A 26,999-nucleotide genomic window follows, 5' to 3' on the forward strand; every position below is an offset into this window, starting at 1 on the left:
AAAGAAGACCTTTTTTGTGTAAAGAGACTCCGTTATTTTAAGGTTGGCTGGACATTTTTGGGGGGGCACAAGGAAAATCTGGGGGGGGCATTGCCCCCCCCAGCCCCCCTGTGGACCCGGCCCTGGTTCCAGGTTTCAGAAAAAGTTGTGATTAATCACAACTAATCGTTTGCAAAGTAATGTTTTTGTACTGTGTATAATAATTATGTATATACAAGTACACATACATACACTACAGTGGTGTGAAAAAGTGTTGACCCCCTCCAGATTTCTTGTGTTTTTGCATATTTGTCACACTTTAATGGTTCAGATTAAATTTAAAATAATCAAAGATACAGAGTTCCCACGGGTCCTTGAAATCCTTGAAAGTTTGTGAATCTGGGGAAAAAATTCAAGGCCCTGGGAAGTTTTGAAAATATGCATACATAGATACAGGTCATTGAAATCTATTTTTGCTAGAAGTTTTCTGGAAAAAATCCATATTATTCCCTGTGTAGTGTAGGATAATATCATAAATATTCTAGACTTTTTAAGCACACGTGCTAAACTGTTTGCTTTAAATGCTTATATCTTCTGTGTTCGAATGTTGATTCATACCAAAATGCTTTTTTGCTTAGTTGTGTTTGAGACATGAAAATGTCTTGGGTTACGTATGTAAGGGGCGGCCCCGATTTGCTTGAGAGCATATCGGAAGGTGTAAGTTTAGATTTTTAAACGTCTCACATTACAGGATAATCTGGGCCGAACTTCGGAGCCGATCAAGGTCCGTTGCCCGATTTTCCCTCGGATTCTCGGGAGGGGAAAATCGGGGTAAATTCGGCCCGATTATCCTGTGGTGTGAGCCAGGCATAACTGTTGTTCCTTGAGAAGGGAACGAGACGATGCGTCTCCCTTGCCATACTTCCTGCGTCCCTGTAACGCCACCATCATTGGCAATATTTCAGATAGCGATATACTTCCTGACTCCCGCGTCACCCTGTGTTTGTTGTTAAGCCTCGCCATTCAGATGCACTTACCACTGGAGGCGTCCCCAAAGTGTCACCGCAGTGACGCAGCGCGAGTTCCCTCAAAAGGGAATACAATGTAACCTTGCCCTCACTTGAAACGTGTCCCCACATTAGTCCTTGAATTTGAGGGTATTGGACCTGGAAAGTCCTTGAAAGGTCCTTAAATTTGAAGTTAACTAAGGTGTGGGAACCCTGAGTAGTAAAATTACAGCTGGTGTAAAAATAACACCGCATTTCAGAAAAAGAACATCATACCAACAATAAAATATGGTGGTGGTTGGGCTGTTTTGCTGCTTTGGGACCTGGAAGACTTGCTGTGATAAATGAAAGAAACCATTAATTCTGCTGTCTACCAAAAAATCCTGAAGGACAATGTCCGACCATCTGTTTGTGACTTTTGCAGCAGGACAATGATCCAAAACACACCAGCAAGTCCACCTCTGAATGGCTGAAAAAACAAAATGAAGACTTTGGAGTGGCCTAGTCAAAAGTCCTGACCTGAATCCTATTGAGATGCACCTTAAAAATGCGTTTCATGCTTGAAAACTCTCCAATGTGGCTGAATTGCAACAATTCTGCAATAATAAGTAAACCAAAAGTCCTCCACAGCGCTGTAGCAGACTCATTGCAAGTTATCGCAAACGCTTGATTTCAGTTGTTGCAGCTAAGGGTGGCCCAACCAGTTATTAGGTTTAGGAGGCAAACACTTTTTTTACACAGGGCCATGTAGTTTTGGATTTTGTTTTCCTTTAATAATAAAAACTTTATTTAAAACCTGCATGTTGTGTTATCTTTGACTAATATTTAAGTTAGTTTGGTGATCTGAAACATTTAAGTGTGACAAATATGCAAAAACATAAGAAATCTGGAGGGGCGCAACAGTTTTTCACACCATTGTGCATAAATAATTTTAAGAAAAAGATATATTTTTATTTTAAGTATTTATATTTTTATATAATATAAAAATTTACATGCACATGTAAATATTTCTTAAATGTATCCGTGCATGTGTGTGTGTTTATTATACACGGCACACACACACACATATAATGAAAACTCAAACTTTTATTCTGCAAACAATTAGTTGCGATTAATCGATATGCAGCCCTAGAAAAATTCCTAAAATATTGCAAATGCTTCACCATTCACTGGAACAAATATATAAGATTCCGAATGCCTGGAATTATACCACATTCACGTGCATTTCTGTTTACTCTAATGCATTTAGAAAGTCATATGACAACAATGACATTTCTGTAGAGAAATTGTCTCTGATCATGTTTGGGTATATATGCACAATGAGAGCTATAAAGCCCTTTCAGTGTGTGTAATGAGCTTTGTGTCGTTGACAAAATTGATTTTTTGTGTTACGTGATGAAGCGGCAGATTATGTGAGGATGATTTTGTGGAGTGTAAATGTATAATCTGATTATTGTTGCTGTGGGAGGAGGAAGGGAGGGAGATGCTGAGGCTATGGTTTCTTTCCTGAAAAAAAAATCCTACAAAAGCGGCTAACTGGCATGGAAGAAGCTTTTCTCTATAGCTTACCAGGTTTGAAGTGGATGTCTGGGGTTTCATGGGATGCACTATATACGCTGCCAGTTCTGATGCTCCTTCAGCGGAGGGGCCCGAGCCACACAGACGTCCCCGAGGTCACAACACCTGGGCCTGTCACAACCGGTGAGACCATATGAAACAAGTGTTGTGTGTTACAGTATGTTTTATATACTCTAAAATGCTGGATTGTTTCAATTTACAGTTGGGTAAACCTAGAAAATGTCCATATTTGACCCAGCATGGGTTGTTTTAAACCATATACTGCAGTTTTGTGCATATTTTACAAAATGAAGCATCTTTGTTTCGAACCTATGGTTAAGGCTTTAATGTATACATTTTCTATTGTTTCAGATGTACTTTACATCTAAAACATATCACATAAATATTTTATTTATATTATGGGAATATAATATAATAATATCATGTATATAATAAAAAATAAATACATATTTTGCTTGAATTAATTATGACGTATATGCTTTTCACGTCAAATCTGAATATCTTTCTTTACACTTTGCACACAAATACATATTGCTTCATAATTTATATTATTCTACACTGTATTTCGGATGTTTGCTTTCAGAATTAAATTATATAACCCGTTTATTAATATTTTTCAGTCAAAATAAACTTGCTTTTAAAAATTCAATCTCTCTCTGTGCTCAGTGCGTGTGTGCGCGCGCGCGCTGATAGTAAAGAATAAATCCTATGAGTTTCCTCAGCACACTGATCCATTAACTCCACTAAAGCTCCTGACATTCAGTAAAGCTTCCTCTCAGACTTATAGCTGTTTCTGTTTACAATCGCTAAATCTCATTTAAAACGAGTTTTATCAGCGTTGTTTGTTATTTCACATTGATATGATGTCGTTATCTGCACGTGGAGCGAGAGTTCGTCAGGTATGTGGTTTTTTTTAGCAGATTAATGCGTATTATATAAACACACTGAGATTGACCCTCAGTCAGACTTTAAATCGATTAATGAATTGTTTAAACCTGTTTGATTTGACACAGTTATTGTTTAGTGTTGACCTAAGATTAGCATCCACTTTATTATTATAGTAAATTACATTATATTACTTGTTTTTTAATTTGTTTTGTAAATGTATAGCAGAATGTCTAAAATAATTTTCAATAAAGTAAAACGATTATTGAAATTCACAACTATTGAGATTTAATGAGACGACTTCCTTAAGCAGCAGTTGTTAATAGTTGGTGGAAGATTTTTTTTATACATAAATTGTATTATTTAGTAACCATTTCTATTTTATGACGCTTTGTTGCCGTTGTTCACTAAATGTTATTAATTGTATTAAAAATTACAAACTTATGCATATTACATTTATATAGACATTAAAGGTGCGATGTGGGACTTTTATGCTGCCTACACCAAATGCTAAACATTGTGTTCCTCGCTCTAGATCATAGGATTTAACTTTGTATCATGCGCAAATCGTAAATTCGTGTCTTGTCTGTACACCCTTTTATGCAGCGTACACACCAAACGCGAAGCATCGCTCCTCGCTCAACATCATGTTTTCACGGCAATCGCGCCGCCCAATTCACATAATTCGTTTCGCTCCATGTCTATTCGCATCTTTTCGTGTCTATTAACGTCTACTCGCGCAAATCGTTGAATTCGTGATTGGTGTGTATGCCACATTACAAGGATCTCTTGACAGAATTGCAATATAATATACATAACTGTATTATCAGTGGTGTATAACGACCCTACATAATGCAACCGTGTTGTTTTAATTACCTTAGAATGAGCCGTTTATATCTACATACACCATGGTTCCCCTATGGAAGTCACTGTCTTAAAGCAACACTATGTAGTTTTTTTTACCTTTAAATAATGTCTCTAAAATTATTTCAGTGATAGAACAACTTTTAACTGGACAAATTGTACTGTTGCTGCAAACTGAGCAGCCTCCTAGCTGCTACAAGCACACTCTGAAAGTGGTGGTGGAGGGTAGGAAACACAGCCCCGCCTCTCCCCCTGCCTGCAGAAGAGTGTCTGATACCAGGCACTGTTGCGCTTTTCAACCACATGGGGGACCTGTAAGTCATTTTTACATGGAAACTACATAGTGTTGCTTTAAGTTACTAACACTGCGTCCGAAACCACCTACTTCTATACTACATAGTAGGCGAAGCAGTGCTTTTTGTCTACTATAAAGTATGGAAGTATGCGGTTTCGGTCTCAGATGATGACATGTTTGTCTTGTGGAGGCTACCGTAGCTTCTCTATGCGTTTTGAAAAAATGGGGTGAGCTGTGGACTGAGATGTAATTCACAGTCTCACCACTAAATGCTGCTAAAAGTCCCACATTGCATCTTTCATTTAACTATATATCCCTTCTTGTGTTCAAATGTTTATTGTAGTGTAGTTTAGATTTAAATATTAAAGGCACACCATGGAACTTTTTGGCCACTAGGGGGCGCTAAACATGTATTTTTTTACGTCAGCGTCTTTTAAGTGCCGCAGCACTGTCGCAAAGGAAAACAAGACAACTCTTTAGGTCACAAAGTGTGCCTTCCAGCATGTCATGTGTCATATAATATAATTTCATGGGTTTTATTTTTTTAAACGCCAAAAGATCGCGTAGCTGCCGTTTACAAGCCAGTTGTAACGGGGGTCACTTGGTTAAAGTTTATAATAAAAAAATATTGCCTTAAAGGGGAATCAAACCCGGCACGCCAGTGTCCTAAGTCAATGACGCCACCACGGCGCCACAATGTCATTTGATATAAGTTTCTCTCTAAACTCTCCAAGTAGCCTCCAGTAAAATTCATGTAAAAAAAAATAGTGTTTGGGTGCCAGACAGGACTTATATATGCAAGCAATATAACACTACTTACTAGTACAAAAACATGACGGCCAAGTCAGCATCGGTCAGAAACCCCTCCTCCTTGTTTAGTTTACGCCAGCGAGCAAATGCTGGTCCAATATATTTGATCCTCGTCCTTCTTTTTATTCTGTCACTCTCCCGTTTTCTCTTTCTGGTCTCTTCCGGCAAAACCTTGGGTTTCTTTTTCTTAGTTGCTGCTTCGGCCATGACAAAAACATCAGGAAAATAAATAGTTGCGCTCTCATGTCTGAATTTGAGGAAGTGGAGGAAGTGACAGATTTGGAGCAGATTTTTGTAGTTTTTTGTTTTGTGCTCGGGTTACTACCAGAAACCCCAAGTTTAAAAGTACGATTAAAAGCAATACAGACCCCGTCAGGCTATGGTGGACATGTCATTCAACCTATTTTAAGTCCATGTACCATCACAAGGGTCTTGAAAATATATTATGAAGGTTGAAAAACTACAAAGTGTCACTTTAAACATTGTCGTCATACAATAATTCATGCCAAAATGCTGTAGTGATTCATGTGTATTACTTTAGAAGGCAATGAAACTGTAATAACTGCCTGAATGAGATCCCATATTATTTATTTATGGGTTAAGTAAAATAGTTACAAAACTGTATGATGGTATTTTTGTGTAAACTGTGGTTACCATAGTAAATATATGTCAGCATAATATGAGAATAGACTGTTTTTCGAATGTGTCAAAATGAAACAAAGAATTTCCTGGAAGTTTTCATTTGCGTTATCTTTATTCAACAAAGGCCAGACTTTTACTGGGAAAATACCTATCACACAGGTGTTAGTAAAATAGGCTCAGCTGCATTGTGCCCACGCATTACATCGAACACAATGAAATTGCATAATGCTTGCAAAGTATCCATCAGAAAAGATCTCTGTCAACTGCCTGGGGTGGAGATACAACCTGCAGATGTTGAATGAGAATGGGTCTATTTAATGGTTTAATGAACCTTTAATGGTTCACAGCGGGCAATGAAAAGAGGTGGGTTGTAATTGTGTAGGGTTAGCATGTAAAGCATTGTACTGTCTCCTGGAGTACAGTACAATGCTTTACATGCTAACCCTACACAAATACAACCCACCTCTTTTCATTGCCCGCTGTGAACCATTAAAGGGTTAGTTAACCCAAAAATTTAAATTCTGTCATTGTTTTCTCATCCTCGTGTTGTTATAAACTTGTATAAATATATTTTTTTGATGAACACAAAAGATATTTTAATAATAAGTCGTATCATGGCAGCAGCAGGCGCAATGATATTACCCAGCGCCTGAAAATAGTCCCCTTGGCAACTTTCAATAGCAGGGGACTACTTTTTTGGCTCTGTGTAATATCATTGCGCCTCCTGCAGCCATGGTACGGCAGCAAAGTCTTTGATTATTTCACCAGAATGAGAGTATAGTTCCTAACCATATCTGCCTAGAAAATCACAACTTTTAATTTTCTGTCGGTCTAAGTACACGATGTAACTACAGAAGAGTCAAGTTTTAAATAGGAAAAATATTGAAACTCTTTGGTTATTTTTTAGTGTGATGCTAATGGTCTAATCAGATTCAATGGATTATGCTAAGCTATGCTAAAAGTGCTAGCGCCAGACCCGCAGATCAGCAGAATGGATTCCAAAACGGTAAAAATAAAAATTTTAACTCTAGGGGAGCTGCAAAATGAGCATATTTAAAAAAAGTGGAGTGTCCCTTTAACATCTTGCATGCACTTAGAGACAAATTTCATGCCACATGCCACATGCGACATCAGTGGCATTGCCACACAGCAGGAAAAAGGGGAGTGTGTCTTTAAGACAGGCTATTGTTACTGCAGAGCTAAAGTTGATTTGGTTAAACGGATTAACAGTTATCCTGCAAAGGTGTTACTAATATAGAGGGAAGAAATAGGACAATAATTCACCTTCAACATTCAGGACAGTTTATTATATATATCCATTATTAAACACAAAAACAATTAGACGAGGAAAGCCTGGTGTGCTTATTTCCAAATGTTTCATGCCTACACTGCAAAAAAAAAAAAATTCAAGAAAAAAATGTCTTTGTATTTTTGTTTTCAGTAAAAATAAAATTGTGCATAAACAAGCAAAAAAATCTGGCAATGGAGTAAACAAAAAAATCTTTAACATTTTTCTTAAACACGAAATTCAAGAAAAATTTGCTTACCCAATTGGCAGATTTTTTGCTTGTTTTATGCACAAAATCACTTAAAATTCAATTCAATTTTTCAATTCAATTTTATTTATATAGCGCTTATCACAATTGTTAATAGTGTTTAAATGTGATATTTTTGGTCTAAAAACTAGACTTATTTTCTTGGGTCGTTTTGCTCATCAAGAAAAAGCATCTTTATTTTAGAATTTTTTTGATATTTTTTTACTGAAAACAAGACAAATTTTTTTCTTGAAAATTATTTTTGCACTGTACATCGAAGAACATTTGGTCCGTGTGCATAACTCGCACCCTATTCTTATTTCTGTCCACATGAGCACAAAGCAGAATAACTGCTAGTTAAGGGATTTCAAGATGCAGCTCACATCTGCGTATATGCTGCGTAGTGTGTAAACTCTCTAGGGTGCATAAGCAGCAGATCAGGTCGTGTGACCTTCAACAACAGGCTGAGATGCGTCACGGCAAACAGATATGACACAGACTCCAGCCTTACAAAGCTTTCTAATTAAAGATAACAAGGGAAAAAATAGGGCAGAAGAAGCGCCTGTGTTAATGCTGATAGGATTGCTGTGCTCACACAGCACCACCACAGGTCCATTCATCACACCTTTTTAATTGTACTCCTGAAATAGCATGTGCTCTTTGCTGTGGGAAATGACTAAATTTGGATTGTGTTTTCTCAATAGAGATATGTTCTGTTTTTGTGTGTATCTGTGTGTTTGTGTATATGTCTGTCTCTGTGTGTGTGTGTGTTTGTGCAGGCCTAAGACCATGAGCGATCATCCCCATCAGACTGAAGATATGGGGCTTGTGACACCTCACAATCATTCAGAGCCATCAAAGGATGATGACATTCACATTTCACAGTTCAGGCAAGTAATGACACACTGTAAAGTAATAAATACATACTAAACAGCTTTCATTTTCTTTTGGTCAGGAGTTAATGTAGAGGTTTTTGTTTGTGACTGCTCATCTGAGGGGTGCAAATTCAAAATAAGTGTTTGGAGTGTCGTGTGTTGCTTGCGTTTTCAAAATATGTGTTTGTTGCGTCATGTGAACCATGTGCATCACAGGTTTTGTAAAATAAGAGCCTGCTGCACACGAGTCAAAACCGTTTATGATAAAAGAGACGCTCACGTTCACAAAATACACGCAAGACACTCACTTACCAGTAAACTCTGCTTACGCATGAGATTATGCGAGTATTGGGGCAAACACGAGCGTCTCTTTTATCATAAACCCTTTAGACGCGTCTGCAGCAGGCACTTATTTTGACAAAACACGTAATGCACATAGGTTCACTTGAAGCGCCGAACACATATTTTGAAATTACAAACCACACAGATGACGGGCTATAAACATGTTGTGACGAACTTCGCATCGTGTGCCCTCGAAAAAAGCAGTCACTGGCCGCCACTGGGATTTACTAGTTGACTTTGTCAACACAATCTCATGGCAATTTGTACGTATTTTACAAGTTGGCTAAATTCTTGCGTTTATTTGTTTTCCTTTCTTTTTTTGCTTTACTTTTCAACAGTTTTTGATTATGTTTGTCTGTCATTCTTTTGACTACTGTTTGTACGACCCCCTTTCTTCTCTATTGCAATATAAAGCAACCTTGAGCTCTGGAAAGGCCCTATATTATTATTATTATCATTATTATTAATATTATTATTATTATTATGTATGATTAGCTTTCGCTCCTGTGACACCGGATTTTAGGGGCGGGATATCATTATTGTTTTTTTCTAATTACGTTTTTGTACAATTCACTTCAAACTACAAATTCATACAAATTAGTCACCTTATATAATATACATATGACTCATATCATATAATATACATATAACTCCAGTCAGATCAGGTTGGTTTTGCCAAAGTTTGCTGTGGTACTGTATCCCACACAGCAAAAAAATATATTTTCAAATAGAATTTTAAATATATTTCAAAATATACAAAAAATAGCCAAAATATATATGTTCTGAAATATATTTTAAAATATGTTTACAAAAATTTATTTTTCAACGATTTTTTTTATATTTTGAAATATATTTGAAGGCATTTATATTCAAGCCGCATTGAAAGAAAAACTTTGTATGTTACAAACCAGTAAACATAACAGGTTTGAAAATATTAATATATATTTTTAATTGCAACATTGTATGAAATTGTATACATTTCATACAAACTTTTATATTTTGGCCTGGAAAAATATATATTTTTGCCATAAAATTAGAAATGTTTTTGTTGCCCCTGAAATACATTTTGAAATATGTTAATATATGAAGGTTAAAAAATATATATATTTTAAAATTCAAAAAATATATTTCATAAAGCTTTACTTTCAACAATGTAATAATAAGTATTTAGAACATATTTAAAACATATTTTTGACAAAAAAATATATTATTTTGCCGTATTAAAAAAAATTAACAAATGTTGTTGAAAACACCAAAAATACATGGGTCAAAAATATCTATTTTATAAGTAAAGATCATCTTCCATAAATAGATTTTGTAAATTCTCTACCGTAAATATATCAAAACTTTTATTGAGTGTATGCAAATTTGCACTGGTTCCTACCCGCTCTTTGGGGATTTCCCATTCAAGTTAGTTTTCCCATTAGTCCACAAGGTCATTACAGTGGTAAGCCAGTAGAGAGCACTTAAACAAACCTTTTTATTAGTAATATGCGTTGCTAAGGACTTAATTTGGACTTTGAACAATAAATGCAATTTTCTCAATATTCAGATTTTTTTTACACTAATATTCCATATTTTCAAATCGTTGAACAGTTTTTTACTATCCAGTAAAGTTTTGTCTGATAAACAATAAAATGCATCGAATCCTCAATTTTGACACTTGAAAAGACCAAGCAAATATCTTATTTTAATATATAATGAATATATAAAATGAATATATAATAAATATATAATATATTTTATTGGGGCTAGTGAGGCCACATCTTATGGCAATTTGTACGTATTTTACTACGTTGCTAGTTCGTATTAATTCGTACGACCACCTTTGTTCATTTTTATTCAGTTTGCTTTTCCCCCATGACGTGATGAATTAGCAACATAGTCAAATATGTACGAATTCTTGTGAGATTTTTTTGCAGTGATCTGGCAACCCAGATCAATCCAGCATCATGACTGGAAATGCATATTTTTTCATAAAAAATTTATTTTTTGTATTGCTTTTTTAAAAAACATAGGTTACCTGTCTGTAGGCTCCGTTAAAGAGGAAAAGTGGTTGCTCGAAAAAAACATGACAAACTAACAGCAAATCCCCTGGTGGCAGGTCTCATTATATACGTGTAGTGCACATGTTATGTAAGTCTGCTCAGAGGCAGAATGTAATTGAAGGAATGCCTTTCCAGATGGGATTTATCAGAGCACTATATCATGTGTTCACATAGTCATCTGTTCAGTGAACTCACATTCACAGGGTGAAATGACTGAATGGTTCACCATCACAGCGGCTGGATTGTGTTTCCTCTGTAAAAATCCCACTTAGACTACCTTTGTGCCCTTTACTTGCTTCTAGATAAATTATTGACCGCACGCTGCCGATGGGACAGATTCACTTTCTGGCTCAAGGTGCATTTTGGCTGTTGATCAGCCTGCCTATGCAGAACTCACATGCACCCTGCCAGTCCGGTAACTCTCCACCTCCGCAGGCAAAGCAAGATGAGATTACCATGCTGCAGTCACCATCCACCAGAGCATGGCATAATAACAGTCTGTCTGGTGCACTAAGCTTTATTAAAAACCGTTCATTTTTAATGTGAGAAAAGGGACTTTAAAACTAGTTGCAGTTATTAGTTTCTTCTAAAAACAGAAAGAAATGAAACAAATCTTAAAGTGCATAAGGAATTTGGAGCTGTAAAATTAATGCATAGTTTAAATTTTTAAGTGCACCTATTTCATTTTTTGGTATAAAACAATGTATTTGGGTGGTTTACAGTTCAAAAAAAAAAAAAAACTCCACATACCTTGCTTTTTTTGGCTCCAGATTTCCCTGTCTTCTTGAAACGCACCCGTTTTGTACAAAGCTCATGGATCTGAAAAGCACTATGTCCCTGATTGGCAAGCAAATCTGTACGTCAGCCAGAAATGTGACGCTCATTACCATGTTTGAAAGATTTGCTCACAATGCAATGCTAACAGGAGTTAATTTACAGAAGCAGGAGGAATTATGATAATGTTGGTCTTGTTATCACCAATCCCAGAAAGTAAACTGTTGCCTACAATCTGTGTGTTTGTTGTTGTCCAAGAAAAGAGATTTACGTTGGATTGCGTCATCGTTTACTTTGGGGTTTGTACCTTTTGTACTGTATATCGTTAACATGTATTAATACACACTTACACACCAAAGGAAATGTAAAACCGTGAATCAAACGATAGGAGCTCTTTAATGAGAAATGTTCATTAATGAGAAAGAGTTCGTACTGAAATCTCCAATAATATTGACTTTGGCTTGCAGACAAATCTGAGCTCAGTTTGTAACATTGCTGAGATCTCTTCTGATACTCTAAATGGGATTGCACACCGGCCGCGCAGCGCCATTCTAAAAAAATCGAACACATTGTTTTCTATGAGTATACGCACACCGGCGCCGCCAGGTGGCGCCTGTCCGTGCCGCCCAGCTGTGACTCAGGAAGTTGCTCAAATCCCTGTCGCGCCACACAGCGCCACTCACATAGTTTAACATTAAATAACATCATATTTGTCCCAAATCATTAACGATTAACATTGGCTGCTAACGTATATTTTGCATTTTGGAGTAGACGCTATCTGATGAAGCTCGCGCTATTTAATGTGCACTTCCGGTTTACAATACCTCAGAGTTGTCCTAAACGCGACTCGACGCGGCGCGACGCTGAGCTGCGCGGCTGGTGTGCGATCCCCTTAAAGCAGACATTAGCAAGATTTTTGGGTCTTTCTCAGGAGAAATATGTGAAAACCAGGAGACGTAAGCAAACAATATAATTCGCTCTCTATTTAATCTTATTAATGTATAGGAGAAATAATTCAATTCAAGTTTATTTATACTTTAATGCTGTGTACACAGCAGCCGCAGTCAAGCGCGAGTGACTTCAATGTTAAGTCAATGTGAAGCCGCGTTGACACGCGCGGTAGACACAATTCCGCCTCATTCGCCCGTCTAGTTGTAGAGCGTTGCCGCGGCAAACGCGTGAGTTGAAAAATGTGAACTTTTGCGGAAAAACGCGCCGTGTTAACCAATCAGGAGCTTGCTCTAGTAGTGATATGATTACAGGAAGTGACGTGAATCTCCGCGTGAATGTCTCGTTGACTAGAATTTCACACGCGGCTTTCACACGCGAATGAAGTGAGTAAACTCAAAATGTTCAAGCGGCAAACTAGACACGGTAGACGCAAATTTGACGCCTAAAGCCCGATTTATAGTCGTGCGTAAGTTCTAAGCTGTAGCCTGACGTGCACCTCGCAAAATTTTTAACAGCGCGTCAGTTCTACGCGGACCGCAAGCGCTGTGATTGGTCCACCAGAGCCCCTCTCGGCAAGAACTATTAATGCAAGTCATGTACATCCCTAAAGATGGACTGTATACCCTGGTGAAAAACAAATATACTTTATTGTATTTCAAGTATATTTAACTTTGCAATAGTACATTACAAATATACTTACAAAGGAATGTACTTTCTTTAAACATATTTAAAGTATGCTTACAACATATTTGCGCGTATTTTTTACAATTAAACTTTTAACATACTTCAAAATAATTATACTTTAGTATATTTTCTAAAAGTATACTTTAGAAAAATATACTTAAAGTTAAAGTTTTGTGCAATTTTTAAAGTATACTAAATTTAAACTTATTTTAAAATGTATTTTAGGTATACTTTATCGGTATGCTTAAAGTTATCATTATAATAATGCACTGACAGTATATTTCTAAAATACATTATTTAGTATTCTTTAGAAACAGTATATTTTAAGTACATTTTGAAAGTATATGGCGTGTACAAATGTATATTATTTTATGGAGAAATAACGTGGGCTTAAAATTACGAGAGAGCAGTATGTTCAGTTACATTTTATATTGTAGATGTATACATTTGTAATATACTATTAACATAAGGTACACTTTAACTTCACTATAGTCAAGCATTGGATAAACCAATTAACTGTGTTTTACCACAAAATAACCGTGGTTTTGCTAATAATAATCAATACACCAAAAAAACATGGTTACTAAACTTTTACCACAAAAAAAAAACATTCATTTTCGTAAGGGGAATATGAGTGTTTGTTTTTTTGTAGTTTTTCAGTCAATTGCATACCGCTTTTAGCTGTACAAAACTTAAACAGTTTTCGTAAATGCATTTCAGAGAAAAGTGAATTCTGAGATTTGAATAATGCATCTGACGTGTGTGTGATGACGTCACGACGCACGTATTTTGATTTTTACCAGTCGTTCAAGGCGGACGGATTCAGTCCCAAGGTACGTTAAAATATCTTAAAATTAATTATATTTGATTATCGTTTGACCATTCTGAAGTTTATCAGTAGACTATCATATTTCGAATGCGAAATGTTGTCAATAACGCGGTGTCTAACTCGCTATTAGTGATAAGCTGCTGTGTAGCTTAGCTTAGCTTATAGCTAATGTTAAAGGTTTGAAAGATAGCACTGTCAGCCTGTTATATCGAAATAGTACACCCGATTGTTTTGTTAAATATATGTATTGGTGTGTATGTATATGTTAATGAAAAAAGGTAACGTTAGCGTCAGAAAATCTGTTTTTTAAATGTAGCGTGAAAGTTAACCATTTATTGACTGTTTAGAGGTTGTAAGGCTTTTACCTAACTGTATTTAGTATTAATGATGCTGCATTCTTTCCTCAGAAGCTAAAGTTTTTCAAAGACATTTGTAGGGAGGACTTTGCAGCTAATGGTAAGTCATTTTAAACTATTTAAGATATAATAATTCATTCGTAGTAGTAAATCAAGCTTCAGTTTAGATAACGTTATACATATTGAGGCGGTTTCCCGGACAGGGATTAGACTAGTCCTAGACTAAAATAAATGTAAGAGCTGTCCAAACTGAAAACAACTTGCACTGACATATCTTAAAATACACCAGTGTCCTTTGTTTTGCCTCAAAATGCACACAGGCAATGTTTTTATTAAGGCATGTTTTTTGAAACTGGTTATATTTCTTAATTAAACTAAGGCCTAGTCCTGTTTTAATATAATCCCTTTCCAGGAAACACCCAATTGTCTGCTTGTTGCATTTTCTTTCTGACAATTTTTACATTTAAATTTAATACAATAAAATCTTTCTTTAGGAGCTGAAGTATTTTATGTAAGGAGGATTTTGCAGCCCATATAGGCAAGTCATTATAATGAAAACTCTTAGGGGTGGTTTCCCGGACAGGGATTAGCTTTATCCAGGACTAGACCTTAGTTTAATTAGGATAGTTTTAACAAACATGCCTTACTAAAAACATTACTTATGTGCATAACGATGTAAAACAATGGGCACTGATGTATTTTAAGATATGTCAGAGCAAGTTGTTTTCAGTTTGGACAGCTCTTACATTTATTTTAGTCTAGGACTAGTCTAATTCCTGTCTGGGAAACCGCCCCTTAATATATATGATGACATTTAAGTCAAGCTCTAGTTTAGGTAAAAATATATCTGCTATACAATCTCTGCCAGTAAACTATAGATTTAATACAGTAAGTCTTAAATAAATGTAATGTTTTAATATTAAACACTTTTTAATTGAGCTTATTGTCTCTCTTTTTCAGATTTCCTTAGGCTGAACCAAAACCTGCTTGACTAAAGTTGATTTGGGAGAGAAAGACGTTGTAAACTCAATCATCTTGACATTCTTCAATGAGTAATTGTTCAATTTTTAGGCAAATGCTGTACACTTTGAATGCTGTGAATTAGTGATGAGCGAGTCACCCGAAACTCGGATCATTTAACCCGATCCCTAAAATGACTCGAGAACCATGAGTCCTTAGTGACCATTAACCCGAGTCAGTTGAGTCCTCTCAGATTTTGCATTAAAAATGAGAAATTGTATCAAACACAAAGCTCTTCAAATGTTTACAACAGAATTACAACAAATAACTCTACATAAGCTGCCATAGGTTCTATAACTTGCAACAACGAGTTAATTTACATCACCAAATGTCGACTGGGGGTACCGAGTGAACCAAAAGCTGCTATTCCGGATCATTATTTCTTGCAGCTCCGAGTCCGAGTACAAAGGGATGCGTGCGCGCGACAATGAGTTGGTCTGCGGCTCGGGGATTCACACAGAGAGTGACTCAACTCATGGAGCTTGAATCCTGGGCTAGGAGAAACAAGCCTTGCTTGTGTAATCTGTTGAAATATTTGACTGGCACAATGTTTTGGGTAGAAGCTGCAAATGTTTAACATTTTTAAATACGAGGACTGCTGCAGCAGTGCTGCTGGAAAGATCCGCCACCGACGGACGTACATGGCTCCTCTTGTTGACTGAGTCACTCAGAGTAACGTGAGTGATTCACTCACAGGACCCGTGCAGGAGCGGGCGAGCGGCTCTGTCTGGGACTCACTCACAAGATTAACCGAAGCCTATCGTGATTAAGTCAATCTGAAACAGGACACGTTCCTCTCACGTCCAAGTCAACCAAGCCTGACATCTTCTAAATGTGGTGTTGATATATTTGTCGTTATGAAATGAAACTAAACACACCAAACTTTTACAATTATGTTATTGATAATGTTACCACGGGCATGCATGTTTTTTACGAGTTCCTCAGGTCACATAAGCCCTTTTTTGTGAGCAGAGGAGTCATAAACTCGTAGCTGCACGCGTGATCCGAGTTGCTTGGTTGGCATTAGAATGACTTAGCGATTGGAATTGGGAGATTTTGACCAAGTGACTCAAGTGACTCGAGTGACTCGCACAACCCGGATCATATTAGTGAGTGACTCAGAATAACCCGAATCCTTAAAAAGATCCGGGTTGACCATCACTACTGTGAATAAAACTATATTTTAAATATATTTAAAATGAATTGTTTTTGACTGTTTTAATCAGCTTTTATTTATTTGGAAAAAATTATTTTGGTTATGTTACCAGCTAAAGTAATCTATTCCCAAAATAGCACTCTTTAAGTTAACTAATTATTAACGCACTTGAAGTATACTCATTACTAATCTAGCTGCAGGTATGTAAAAGTATACAAAATGTAATGTACTTGGCATATTCATTTTTCACCAGGGCAGTTTTTAGAATTTTGGATTGGCCAAAAATATATAGAATGTACGCAAACAGTCTATTTAAGATATACTGATTGTATGTTTGCAAGACACTCATAATACATTTGTAATGTACTCCTAACATAAATAAAACACACTCTAAATCCACTTATCAAGCATGAATTTAGCACAAAAACAGTCATGTACTTAAATTGTACTAAATACACTTAAAGTTGTTCCACTTTAGCACACAAAAGTACACTAAATACACTTAAAGTTGTACTTTGTTACAATTAATATACAACTAAAATATATTAAGTACAAAATTAGTTGTTCCAAAATAGCACTCTTTAAATAAACTAATCAATAGCACACTTTAAGTATACTGGTCATTAGTGTGACTGCAAGTATACTTAAGTATATCAAAATTAAATATATTTAGCATACTATTTTTTCACCAGGGTATTCAGTAAGAGTTAGAAGAATTGTATAATTTTTAGGATAAATACACCTCCCAATATCACTTGTTATTCTTTTCTTATGCAATATAGGCTACGCTATTGTCAGATGTCCGAGTGACATCCAGTTGTCTTAAAAATAAATACACTTGGCCACCTTTTATGTCTGGAATATCTCAGGACAAAAGTGATGCTCTTCTACAAATAGTGTTTTTTTTTCTTCTTCTTTTTGTTGTATTTATGCAAAGTAAATTAGAGTGCATTGCATTATGGGATACAGTTCCTACACTTTAAAAATGCTAGGTTAGTTTTTAAGGATGTGCCGATATAAAAAATACTGTGCCGACGAGGATATTTGAATTCTTAGAATGAAATCTGCCAATAACGATAAATAATGATAGTTTTAATTTTAATTTGTTTCAAATGATTATTTTGTGATATCTAGATCTTATGATGCATTCAGACATGCCAGGATACAATCTGCCCTGATCATCGGCTGGTTTTAAACATTCGGTCGATGTCCGATAATAGGAAAAAGCTTTTATCTGCAGATAACGATTACGGGCCGACATACCGGTGCATCCCTAGGTATTTTCAACCCAGCTTTGGTTAAATCTAAAGGTTGTAATTTATTCTATGCCAACATGATCTCACAAAGTTCTATGGTCACAGAATATTCAGCTAATTTATCACGGATCTCCACAATTTTCCGTGGCCGTACCACAGACTTTCTTTTCCGTGTCATTGTCACGGATTGGTTGCTCAACTGCTTTTTCCTATTTTCAAACCATTGTCGCTTCGGTTTAGGGTTAGATTTGGTGTTTGCGTTAGGATGTCACTTTAAGTATTGGTTTATAAACCGAAGCGACAATGGTAAAAAAAAAATAGGACAAAACAGTTGAGTAACCAATCCTTGACAATGACACGGATAAATTAGCAAAATATTCCGCTACTATACCACGGAAATTAGTGAGATCAGGGCGCAACATATGCTGAGTAATTTTACCCCATTGTTGGGTTAAAAATAAACATCTTGGTATTTTAACCCAAAATGCTGGGTTTGTCTGTTTTGATTCAATAACCCAGCAATTTTTTAGAGTGCAAGTGTGGACTTATAATCTTCAGATTGGATAATTTAGTAAACCATCCAAGTGTAGGAAAATGTGCACACTGCATCCACTTGCATTTAAAAATAGTTATCATCAATAGAGTCATCATTCACCACACAGGAAGTCCAATCACTTCAGTTCCCACGACCTGTTTGTGCGTCACAGTCTATACCGCTGAGATCCTGCAGGAGATTTGAGTTTACTTAGATGAGATTGCGTGCAATAAAAGGAGAAAGTTGAGTCAGCTGTAATAGACTTACATACAGCACACGCTTTTACTGCATGCAGCAATAAAAGGTCTGCTAGGCTACGATCAACACTGGCCTTAGGGGACATAATATCGTTCTCATGGAAACAATGGTATGTGAAAAGAAAGGTGCCAAAAGGATTTGTGGTAATGTTGTGTGAATGAAGAATAACATTGACTTGCTCGGTTAACAGCAGTACGGTTAGAGAAATGACATCGCTTTTATATGTGCTGCTGTCATTCTGTTCATCACTGCGCTCTTGGCCACGCGCCCTTGTTTTTCTGCCTCTTACAGGCTGTGCCGACCTGAATGACTGATGATGTCTATAATCTCATTTCAGATGACATGTAATGTCATTAGCTGCTCATCCTTGCGGACATTTTTTTCAATGAAACTTAGGGGACGTTCCCTCTGCAGCAGTTTAAAGGTGAAGTTTTTATTTACGCCCCCAGTTTATTCCACTAGGTTGGCAACTTTTTATTTTCTGTACTTACAGTTTTTATGTGTTTTATAGTGGTTTTTAAATGCAGTTGACAAAAATAAAGCACGTAGAGCATAAACATTTGAGTGATTCTCACGAAATCCAGACTTAGAAGATGTCCAGCATCAGATTTTTTAAAAAGCCCTTGAAGCCATTTGTTTTTGCACATATAAGAGGTCTGAACTTACTATAACCATTATTTTTAGAGGATTTAAAAAATATTTCCTATAGAATTATTTACATTTTTTAAATTATCATTATCAAAAATTATCATTACCACAACACGATATTACATTAAATATATGAATTTACAAACTCATGTTTCGGTAATGAGAACTAAAAAGTTGTCTAGGTACTACGACAAACAAAATTTCATCTTTTATCTGGAGAGAAAAAATAAGAACTGCTTACCTGGTAGCCATCTTGAGTGTCACAGTCAATTATGTCCCTTACAACAAATGTTTGTTGAAAATATTAGTTCCTTGAGGGCTAAAACAATGATTGAAAATTGTTGCGGAGGATGAGAAAATTGGTCTTGGACACATATACATTCCTTATTATTGTCTCTACATTTATCAATGATCACCAAATACCACATGTTTCTTTACTGTAAAATGTTTATAGTATAACATACACTGAAGCTTTTGATGTTTTAGATTTTTTTAATTATAAATATTTCCATGTCAAAGAACCCAAATCCAGTCATGGACATGTTGCGGTAATGAAAATGTTCCCCTTAAATGTGGAAAAAACAACAAAATTGGTTTGTATGATGTCATTTGAAATCATGTACATGAAGAGATGTTTGTAACTGTATGCTTCTTATTTTAATACTCTTACTTTGCACTAACTGTTTTATCAAAATGTTTCATGACACCTCATATGTCTAATTTCACGAGAATCACCCCCTTACATTTATGTATTCGGCAGTTACAAGGTACACGTTTTTTATCAGCATGGGTTCAAACATATGACCTTTGCTGCTTTTAATGCGATACTCTACCGCTGATCTATGCGGGAAAACAATGTTTTTGCAGAACTTTTGATTCAATAAATGCACTTTTGTATAAAAAAACCAATTTGTTGAGATGTGGTGGTTCGGAGGTCATCGCAATGATGGTTGCTTCTGTAATGGAAACATTGGTAGGTGTGTGTGGTTCACACTGAGGTTAACAGATTTGTGTTTGTTATGTGTAAGCAGGAAATAATTGATTCTGCAAGATATGTTTTTAGTTTGGTTTACATATATTTTAAAGTCTTCTGTTTCTGTTTAAATTAAACAGACACTGATGCTCGGTTTCACATTAGTAGTTTAACAATTCAGAGTCCAGTTAAATGATATTAGTGACATTTTTTCTCTCTACATCACAGGGGTCAACTGATAGATGACCTCTCATATGAGGATGTAAAGAAATGCTACCGTGGATCTGTAAGTATCAAATCATATACTGTCGCAGATCTAAATGTCTACACTGTCAAAAAAAATGGTCACGAGCTGTCACTGCGGCATTACTCTATACAAAAGGCCTAATACACTGAAAAAAGGATTCATTGAATTAAATCATTTTTTTTAAGGTAAGTGGTTGCAATCAGTTTATTTAAGCTACATTTAAACAAAAGTTGTATATTTTATTTTACTTTACTAATCTTTTTTGTTTAAATGTAGCTTAAATAAATTGATTGCAACCACTTACCTTAAAAAATTTGATTAAACTCAATGAATAATTTGTTTCAGTGTATGTACCATTTCATCGCTATCTCATGGCAATTCGTATGTATTTTACAAGGTGGCTAATTCGTATTAATTTGTAAGAACACATTTGTACATTTTTGTATGATTTGCTTTTGCCCCTATGACATTGTGGTTAGGGGTGGTAAGGGGTGGATTTTCTCTATTGTTTTTTTATGCTTATCGTATGCTTTTGTATGAATTAACACGAATTAGCAAACTCGTAAAATACGTACATATTCTCGTGAGATCAGGCTGACCATTTAGGTACAAATATGGTACCAATATGTACCTCTGAGGTACTAATATGAACTTTTTGAAAGTGTACTGCCCCAGTGACAACTAGGGAGCATTTTTTGACCATTTTTCTGACAGATGCTGTAAATACAGTGGCACCACAAAAAGTTTGAACACACTGAAGTATTAAGTCACTTTTATAATCTCTAAATATATTATCTTTATATTAGCTAACAACATTTCTAACCATAATTTATAAACGAAGGCAGCTGCTACACTCTCAGAAAAAAGGTACAAATGTTGTCACTGGGGCGGTACCTTTTAAAAAGGTCCTCATATGTATCATTTTGGGATTACTGTACCATTATGTATCTTTAAGGAACCAGAATGTACAGTACTTCTAAGGTACCAATGTGTACCTCTTAGGTACCAATATGCACCTTTTATGTACAAAAATTTACTTTTTGAAAAGGTACCACCCCTGTGACAACTTTTATACCTTTTTGTACCTTTATTTCTAAGGACTTTAACACAGAGCATCTCAAGATTATTGACTTTGCATATTAATGGCCAGATTTACTAACAGCTTGCGCCAGCGCAAACCATCATTTTGTCGTTAAATAACGACTGTCGGGATTTACTAAAGACACGCAGTGGATAATAAGCTCTGAAAAGGTGTGGTTTAGTTATTTTGCGATTGACTTTATTGCATATGTATTTCTAGTAGTTTCTCTTCGAGACGCAAAATCTATGGGAGAAAATAATTGAAATGATTCAACGTGATTTACTAAGGCTTGCACGTGTGATATTACTGGTATTTGCACCATTATTTTACACCGAAATTGCTCTCAATTATTGCTTAAAAGAGAGACATCAAGGATTTTTTTAACACGTATCAGTTTATTCGGAATGTTGGAGCATATTATTTAAAATTATACCACGGGTCTGTTGAATGCTGTATACTGATTGGCTGAGAGATGTTCCGTGGGTATGCATTAATTTCTGATAACGGCACACCTAATTTGTCAAATGTCTTGAAAATAGGTATAAGAGCAATGTTTGTGGTAACCGTGGTATAAGAGGAATAATTGACCCGCCGTGCACCCGTAACGGCACTCTGCTTCCCGTCGTGCCGCATTGCACCTTGAGTGTGCATTATTTTCTTATAATTCAATGGCCCGTTGTCAATTATTCCTTACATATTGTTTGCCAAGCCATGTTGTTTTCTTTGCTGGATGAAACGTAACTCTTTTCCCGCCATTGACGAGATATCTCGTCAATCAAGAGAAAACGCTTCCCCGCCAATGAAGAGTTTTTCAGTCTTTCCGCAATACCGTTATTATCCACTAGGTGGCGCCCTTCCGCAACTTTTTAAACCCGGAAGTATTGCCCTATGGCAAGCTGCTGCATGTCCGTGTCTGTTTTAAAGATCGCCCTGAATGGGATCTCTATGAAAAGTCCGTCACAAAAATGGAATTATCTCTGCTTTTTGCTCAAAATGTGGTGTTTTTGCAGAAACCTACCCATATTCAAAAGCTGATTACAAAAGAACTACTGAAGGTAGGATGAAACGTTTTTTTTTTTTTTTTGAAAGCAGAGGGTCTGTTCTTTCATTTGGTATATTGTTTGTTTATATATTTGAAGAAGAACATTTTCTGGAAGACATTAAACTTTTGTGAAAATCATGAAAAACGCTGGCGCTGGCTGGCAACTTTTTTTTAAAAACGCTGGCGGTGAAAGAGTTAAGAGGAGTCATTAGGAGAAGTCACACAATACCAGGTGTTTCAAAACTTCTTGTAAGCCTTCATCTTTTTGTCCTCCAGGTCTTTTCAGTGTACTATGGCTTCATTAGCTGGGATTTCACACCCCGCATTTTCAGCTAAGATGTCCGTGGTGCTGAACTCAAGGGCATCAGGTGTTAGTAGATCACCCGCACCTCATCAGCATTGCTTATTTGTGACCCTGAACTATTTGCGCTGGAAATCAGCTGTTGCGCCTATGTTATTTAATTTGCACCTTTTTAGTAAGTAACCGACAGATCTTACCACTCCCAACTGTGCTTTTTTAGAATTGCGCTCTCGTGCTAATTTGCCCCATTTAGTAAATCCGTCCCTTAAATAGCGATCTATGCAATTTGTGAAAAAAACTGTTTTTTTGTATATTTTTATTTATGAAAGTAAATAATGAACCACATGCTCAGGGGCGTTGCTAGACATAAAGCTCTACTGGGGCACAGGCCCCCCATTTTTTTATATTAAAGATTATTATTATTTTGATTTAGAAACTTACTTTAGTCTCGTCATTTTTTTTTGTCCCGTCATGTTTTCATAAGCCAACTTAATCGCGTAGCTTACCTGGACTTTTGTTTGCGTCTCTGCGCGTGTCTGAATAGACGCGCACGGACATGAATTGGTGCGTGCACGCGTCAGTGCGACTGCTGCGTCGCTTTTTCAAACGAGAATTGGGTAACTACATTGCATATAGATCCGTTGTGCCTCGATTATATTTGAAAATTAATACACAAGTTGACTGCTAAAATGTAAACTTGAGATTTACAGTGTGGCACATGCCCCAGTAAAAGGGGTCTAGCGACACCCCTGCACATGCTTATATTGATAGCTATTTCTTGCAACTGATGAAATAAATTATGTATATAAATGTAACCAGTCCTACTTCGCACATGCCCTGAGTGAGATTCGAACGCTCTAATGGGGCGTACACACCAAACCCGAATTCAACTATTTATTTTAGGCCGTTTGATGACCATTAATCATGGGGGGATACATTTTGTCCGCAGCGAGGATAAAAATAATTCATCAGAGGCCAGGGGGGGATAATCCCCCCCATCAAATCGCACCCTGTATATATATTGTGTTGGCTGTTGTCAGCCATTTAAATGCCATCTATTATTTAGTTAAAGTTACCCTTTCATAATAAAGCCACAAAAGCTATCACCGATAAAAGGTCACAAATAAAACTAGCATCGCAGCAGTGTAGCTGTACATGAATAATAAAATATTCAGCGTCATCGACAGGTTCAGCCCATCGACATCATGAACATTATCTTAATGATCTGTTGTGCGCTGGTGTGTTTTGAAAAGCTCTGCAGGAAGAGTGAATAAGAGAAGTTGTTGTGCAGTGGGTGTTTCTGGCTGCTTCGTGTGTCTGTGACGGGGCAGTGGAAAGGGTGAGCGAGCAAGCGAGAGAGAGAGAGAGACTTTTGTAAAGTAAGAAGAGAGGCTGTATGAGCTCACAGGAAGAGGACGAGCGCTTAGCGTGTTTCTTCAGTCCCGGGACAGTATCAGGGGTATCTGCAGGCTCGGGGTGTGCCTGCTGCGCTGCTGTGGCGTCAGCATGCTGAGCTTGGTGCAAAGCTCGAATCCCTTACGAGACAGAGCCCGACTGCAGAAGAGCTGCGCAAAACAGCTGATCTCTCTTTCCTCTGATCCTTCTCAGACCGTCAGCAAGTACAATGCGCAGTACCACAAGCTTTTCCAGAGCGTTCCTAAAGAAGAGATCCTGATGAAAGGTATGAGCCATGCATGCTGCAGTCTCTTACGTGACGCTTGGCTGCATCGCAGTGCTTTTGTTTCATTGTAAACCGACCTTGTGTATTTATTTTTTAATGAATTACATTGACTGTTAGTTTAATCTCTTGCAGAAGTGGGTTTATTTATAGTTTGGTGATATAATCATTGATATTTGATAATGGTACAATCTATCCGACTGTTGTATTGAAGTACACACACTAGTTCAGCACATTCTCGGCTGTTCTTGAACTCTCCTTCAGTGGTATCAACTTGCGTGACATGCGAACAATCTTGTGCTCCCTCTTTTAGTGTATTCATGCGCTCTAATGCGTGATATCCTGCTGCAGGGACGACTTTACATCTCCAGAAACTGGCTGTGTTTCTACGCCAACCTGTTTGGTAAAGACATCAAGGTAAGCGTGAAGCCCAAGCTTAATAAGACCCTCAAGACCAAAACTACTCTAGGCTGAAAAAATCATTACGTTCGAAAAGTTTATTGTTAAGCTCTCAAGAAATCATATTTTCCCACGTCACACTTAACAATAAATGCTGGGTTATTTTGAACCCAAAAAGGGACAAACCCAAACAGAAAATGTTTATATTTAACACAATAATTTGGTTAAAGGGGCCACATCAGGAAAATCAGACTTTTCCAAATTTAAATGCTATAATTGGGTCCCCAGTGCTTCTGTCAACCTTGAAAATGTGAAAAAGATCAACCCAGTCACATGTGAAAAATAGACCATTAAAATGTTGCCCCCCTTGTGATGTCATAAGGGGATCTTATTATAATAATACCGCCCCTTAATCTGCACTCTCCAACCATTGCACTGCCATTTAGTGCAGAGAGAGAGAAAATAATTGACATCAGAATTGAGTTTCAATTTCAACAAACCACCATTATGGCGATCAATGTTTGCATTTCATCAGCTCATTTGCATTTTAAAGGACACACCCAAAAACGGCGGCGTGCTCACACCTACGAAGTGGCAATTTTAATAAATGCTATAATAACTTATCTATTTAGTATTTTGAGATAAAACTTCACATACGTACTCTGAGACACCAAAGATTTATTTAAAAAAAGTCTTGTAAAATGTCCCCTTTAAAATAACCCAGCATTTTGGTGGAAAAAACCCAGGATAGGTTCAATTACAACCCAAAGGGTTGGGTTTGTCCCTTTTTGACCCAACGCTGGATTGAAAATAACCCAGCATTTTCAGTGGCACTGGCAGTTCAGTGGTTAAAACATGTTTTTATAGTTTTCTAATGGCTGATTATAACACACAGTCTTACATACAGTCAACCAAAAATAATTCAGAGACCAGATATATTTTTTATATTTTTTTATTAGTGAGGTGCAGGACACCATAGTCATTGGGATAGCAAAATAAAGTAAACTTTGGCATATTATACCCAAAAAATTCTTCATACAGTGGACTGCCAGTAAAATTGATTTAAAAAAAATCATAAATTTTGTCCTGACAGCTTAAGTGTTTTGTCCTCAATTGCTGAAAAAAATTAAGCATTGCTTGGAAATTAGTTAAACTAATTTTGTATTATTATTTAACAGCTGACAGCTTTTCAACCTACTGTAATTCATTTGTGAGGCAATCTTACAATCAAATGGCAAAAACCAGAATATATATTAAAGGATTAGCCCATTTTCTTAAAAAAAAATCCAGATAATTTACTCACCACCATGTCATCCAATGTTGATGTCTTTCTTTGTTCAGTCGAGAAGAAATTATGTTTTTTGAGGAAAACATTCCAGGATTTTTCTCATTTTAATGGACTTTAATGGACCCCAACACTTAACAGTTTTAATGCAGTTTAAAATTGCAGTTTCAAAGGACTCTAAACGATCCCGAGCGAGGCATAAGGGTCTTATCTAGCGAAACGACTGTCATTTTTGGCAAGAAAAATAAAAAATATGCACTTTTAAACCACAACTTCTCGTCTTCCTCTGGCTGTGTGACGAGCCAGCGCGACCTCACGTAATTGCATAATGCCGTAGAAAGGTCACGTGTTGCATATATGAAACGCACATTTGCGGACCATTTTAAACAATAAACTGACACAAAGACATTAATTAGTATTATTCGACAAACAACAACATCTGAACGGTCCTCTTTCTCTACACTTGTAAACACTGGGGCGTAGATACGCATACGTCATCCGTGACCTCTTGACATGATAACGTATTACGTGAGGTCGCGCAGGCGCGTCACAGGACCGGAGGAAGAAAAGAAGTTGTGGTTTAAAAGTCCATATTTTTTTTCTTGCCCAAAAATGACAGTCGTTTCGCTAGATAAGACCCTTATGCCTCGTTTGGGATCATTTAGA

At 36.6% G+C, this 26,999-nt stretch overlaps 1 protein-coding gene and 1 long non-coding RNA gene across 3 annotated transcripts in view; both read left to right on the forward strand.

Annotated features, from left to right (window-relative positions):
- The first annotated feature begins 2,583 nt into the window (after positions 1-2,583).
- gramd2aa (GRAM domain containing 2Aa) overlaps positions 2,584-26,999 on the forward strand; it is a 35,863-nt gene continuing 11,447 nt past the window's right edge. Inside the window, exons 1-6 of one of the 2 annotated variants that reach the window (XM_073813663.1) lie at positions 2,584-2,687; positions 4,755-4,760; positions 8,375-8,485; positions 20,529-20,586; positions 24,580-24,652; positions 24,963-25,066. In XM_073813663.1, the coding sequence (XP_073669764.1) occupies positions 2,584-2,687; positions 4,755-4,760; positions 8,375-8,485; positions 20,529-20,586; positions 24,580-24,652; positions 24,963-25,066 (456 nt within the window). Of the gene's footprint in view, positions 2,688-4,754; positions 4,761-8,374; positions 8,486-20,528; positions 20,587-24,239; positions 24,653-24,962; positions 25,067-26,999 lie in introns of those variants that run through there. The other variant, XM_065261615.2, reaches the window with a different exon arrangement.
- Positions 13,214-16,600, forward strand: LOC135769381 (uncharacterized). The gene is made up of 3 exons (XR_012336238.1): positions 13,214-14,102; positions 14,506-14,554; positions 14,949-16,600. It is a non-coding gene; the product is annotated as an uncharacterized lncRNA (long non-coding RNA).

The sequence above is a fragment of the Paramisgurnus dabryanus genome, chromosome 2, assembly GCF_030506205.2.
Source record: "Paramisgurnus dabryanus chromosome 2, PD_genome_1.1, whole genome shotgun sequence".
Lineage (NCBI taxonomy): Eukaryota > Metazoa > Chordata > Actinopteri > Cypriniformes > Cobitidae > Paramisgurnus > Paramisgurnus dabryanus.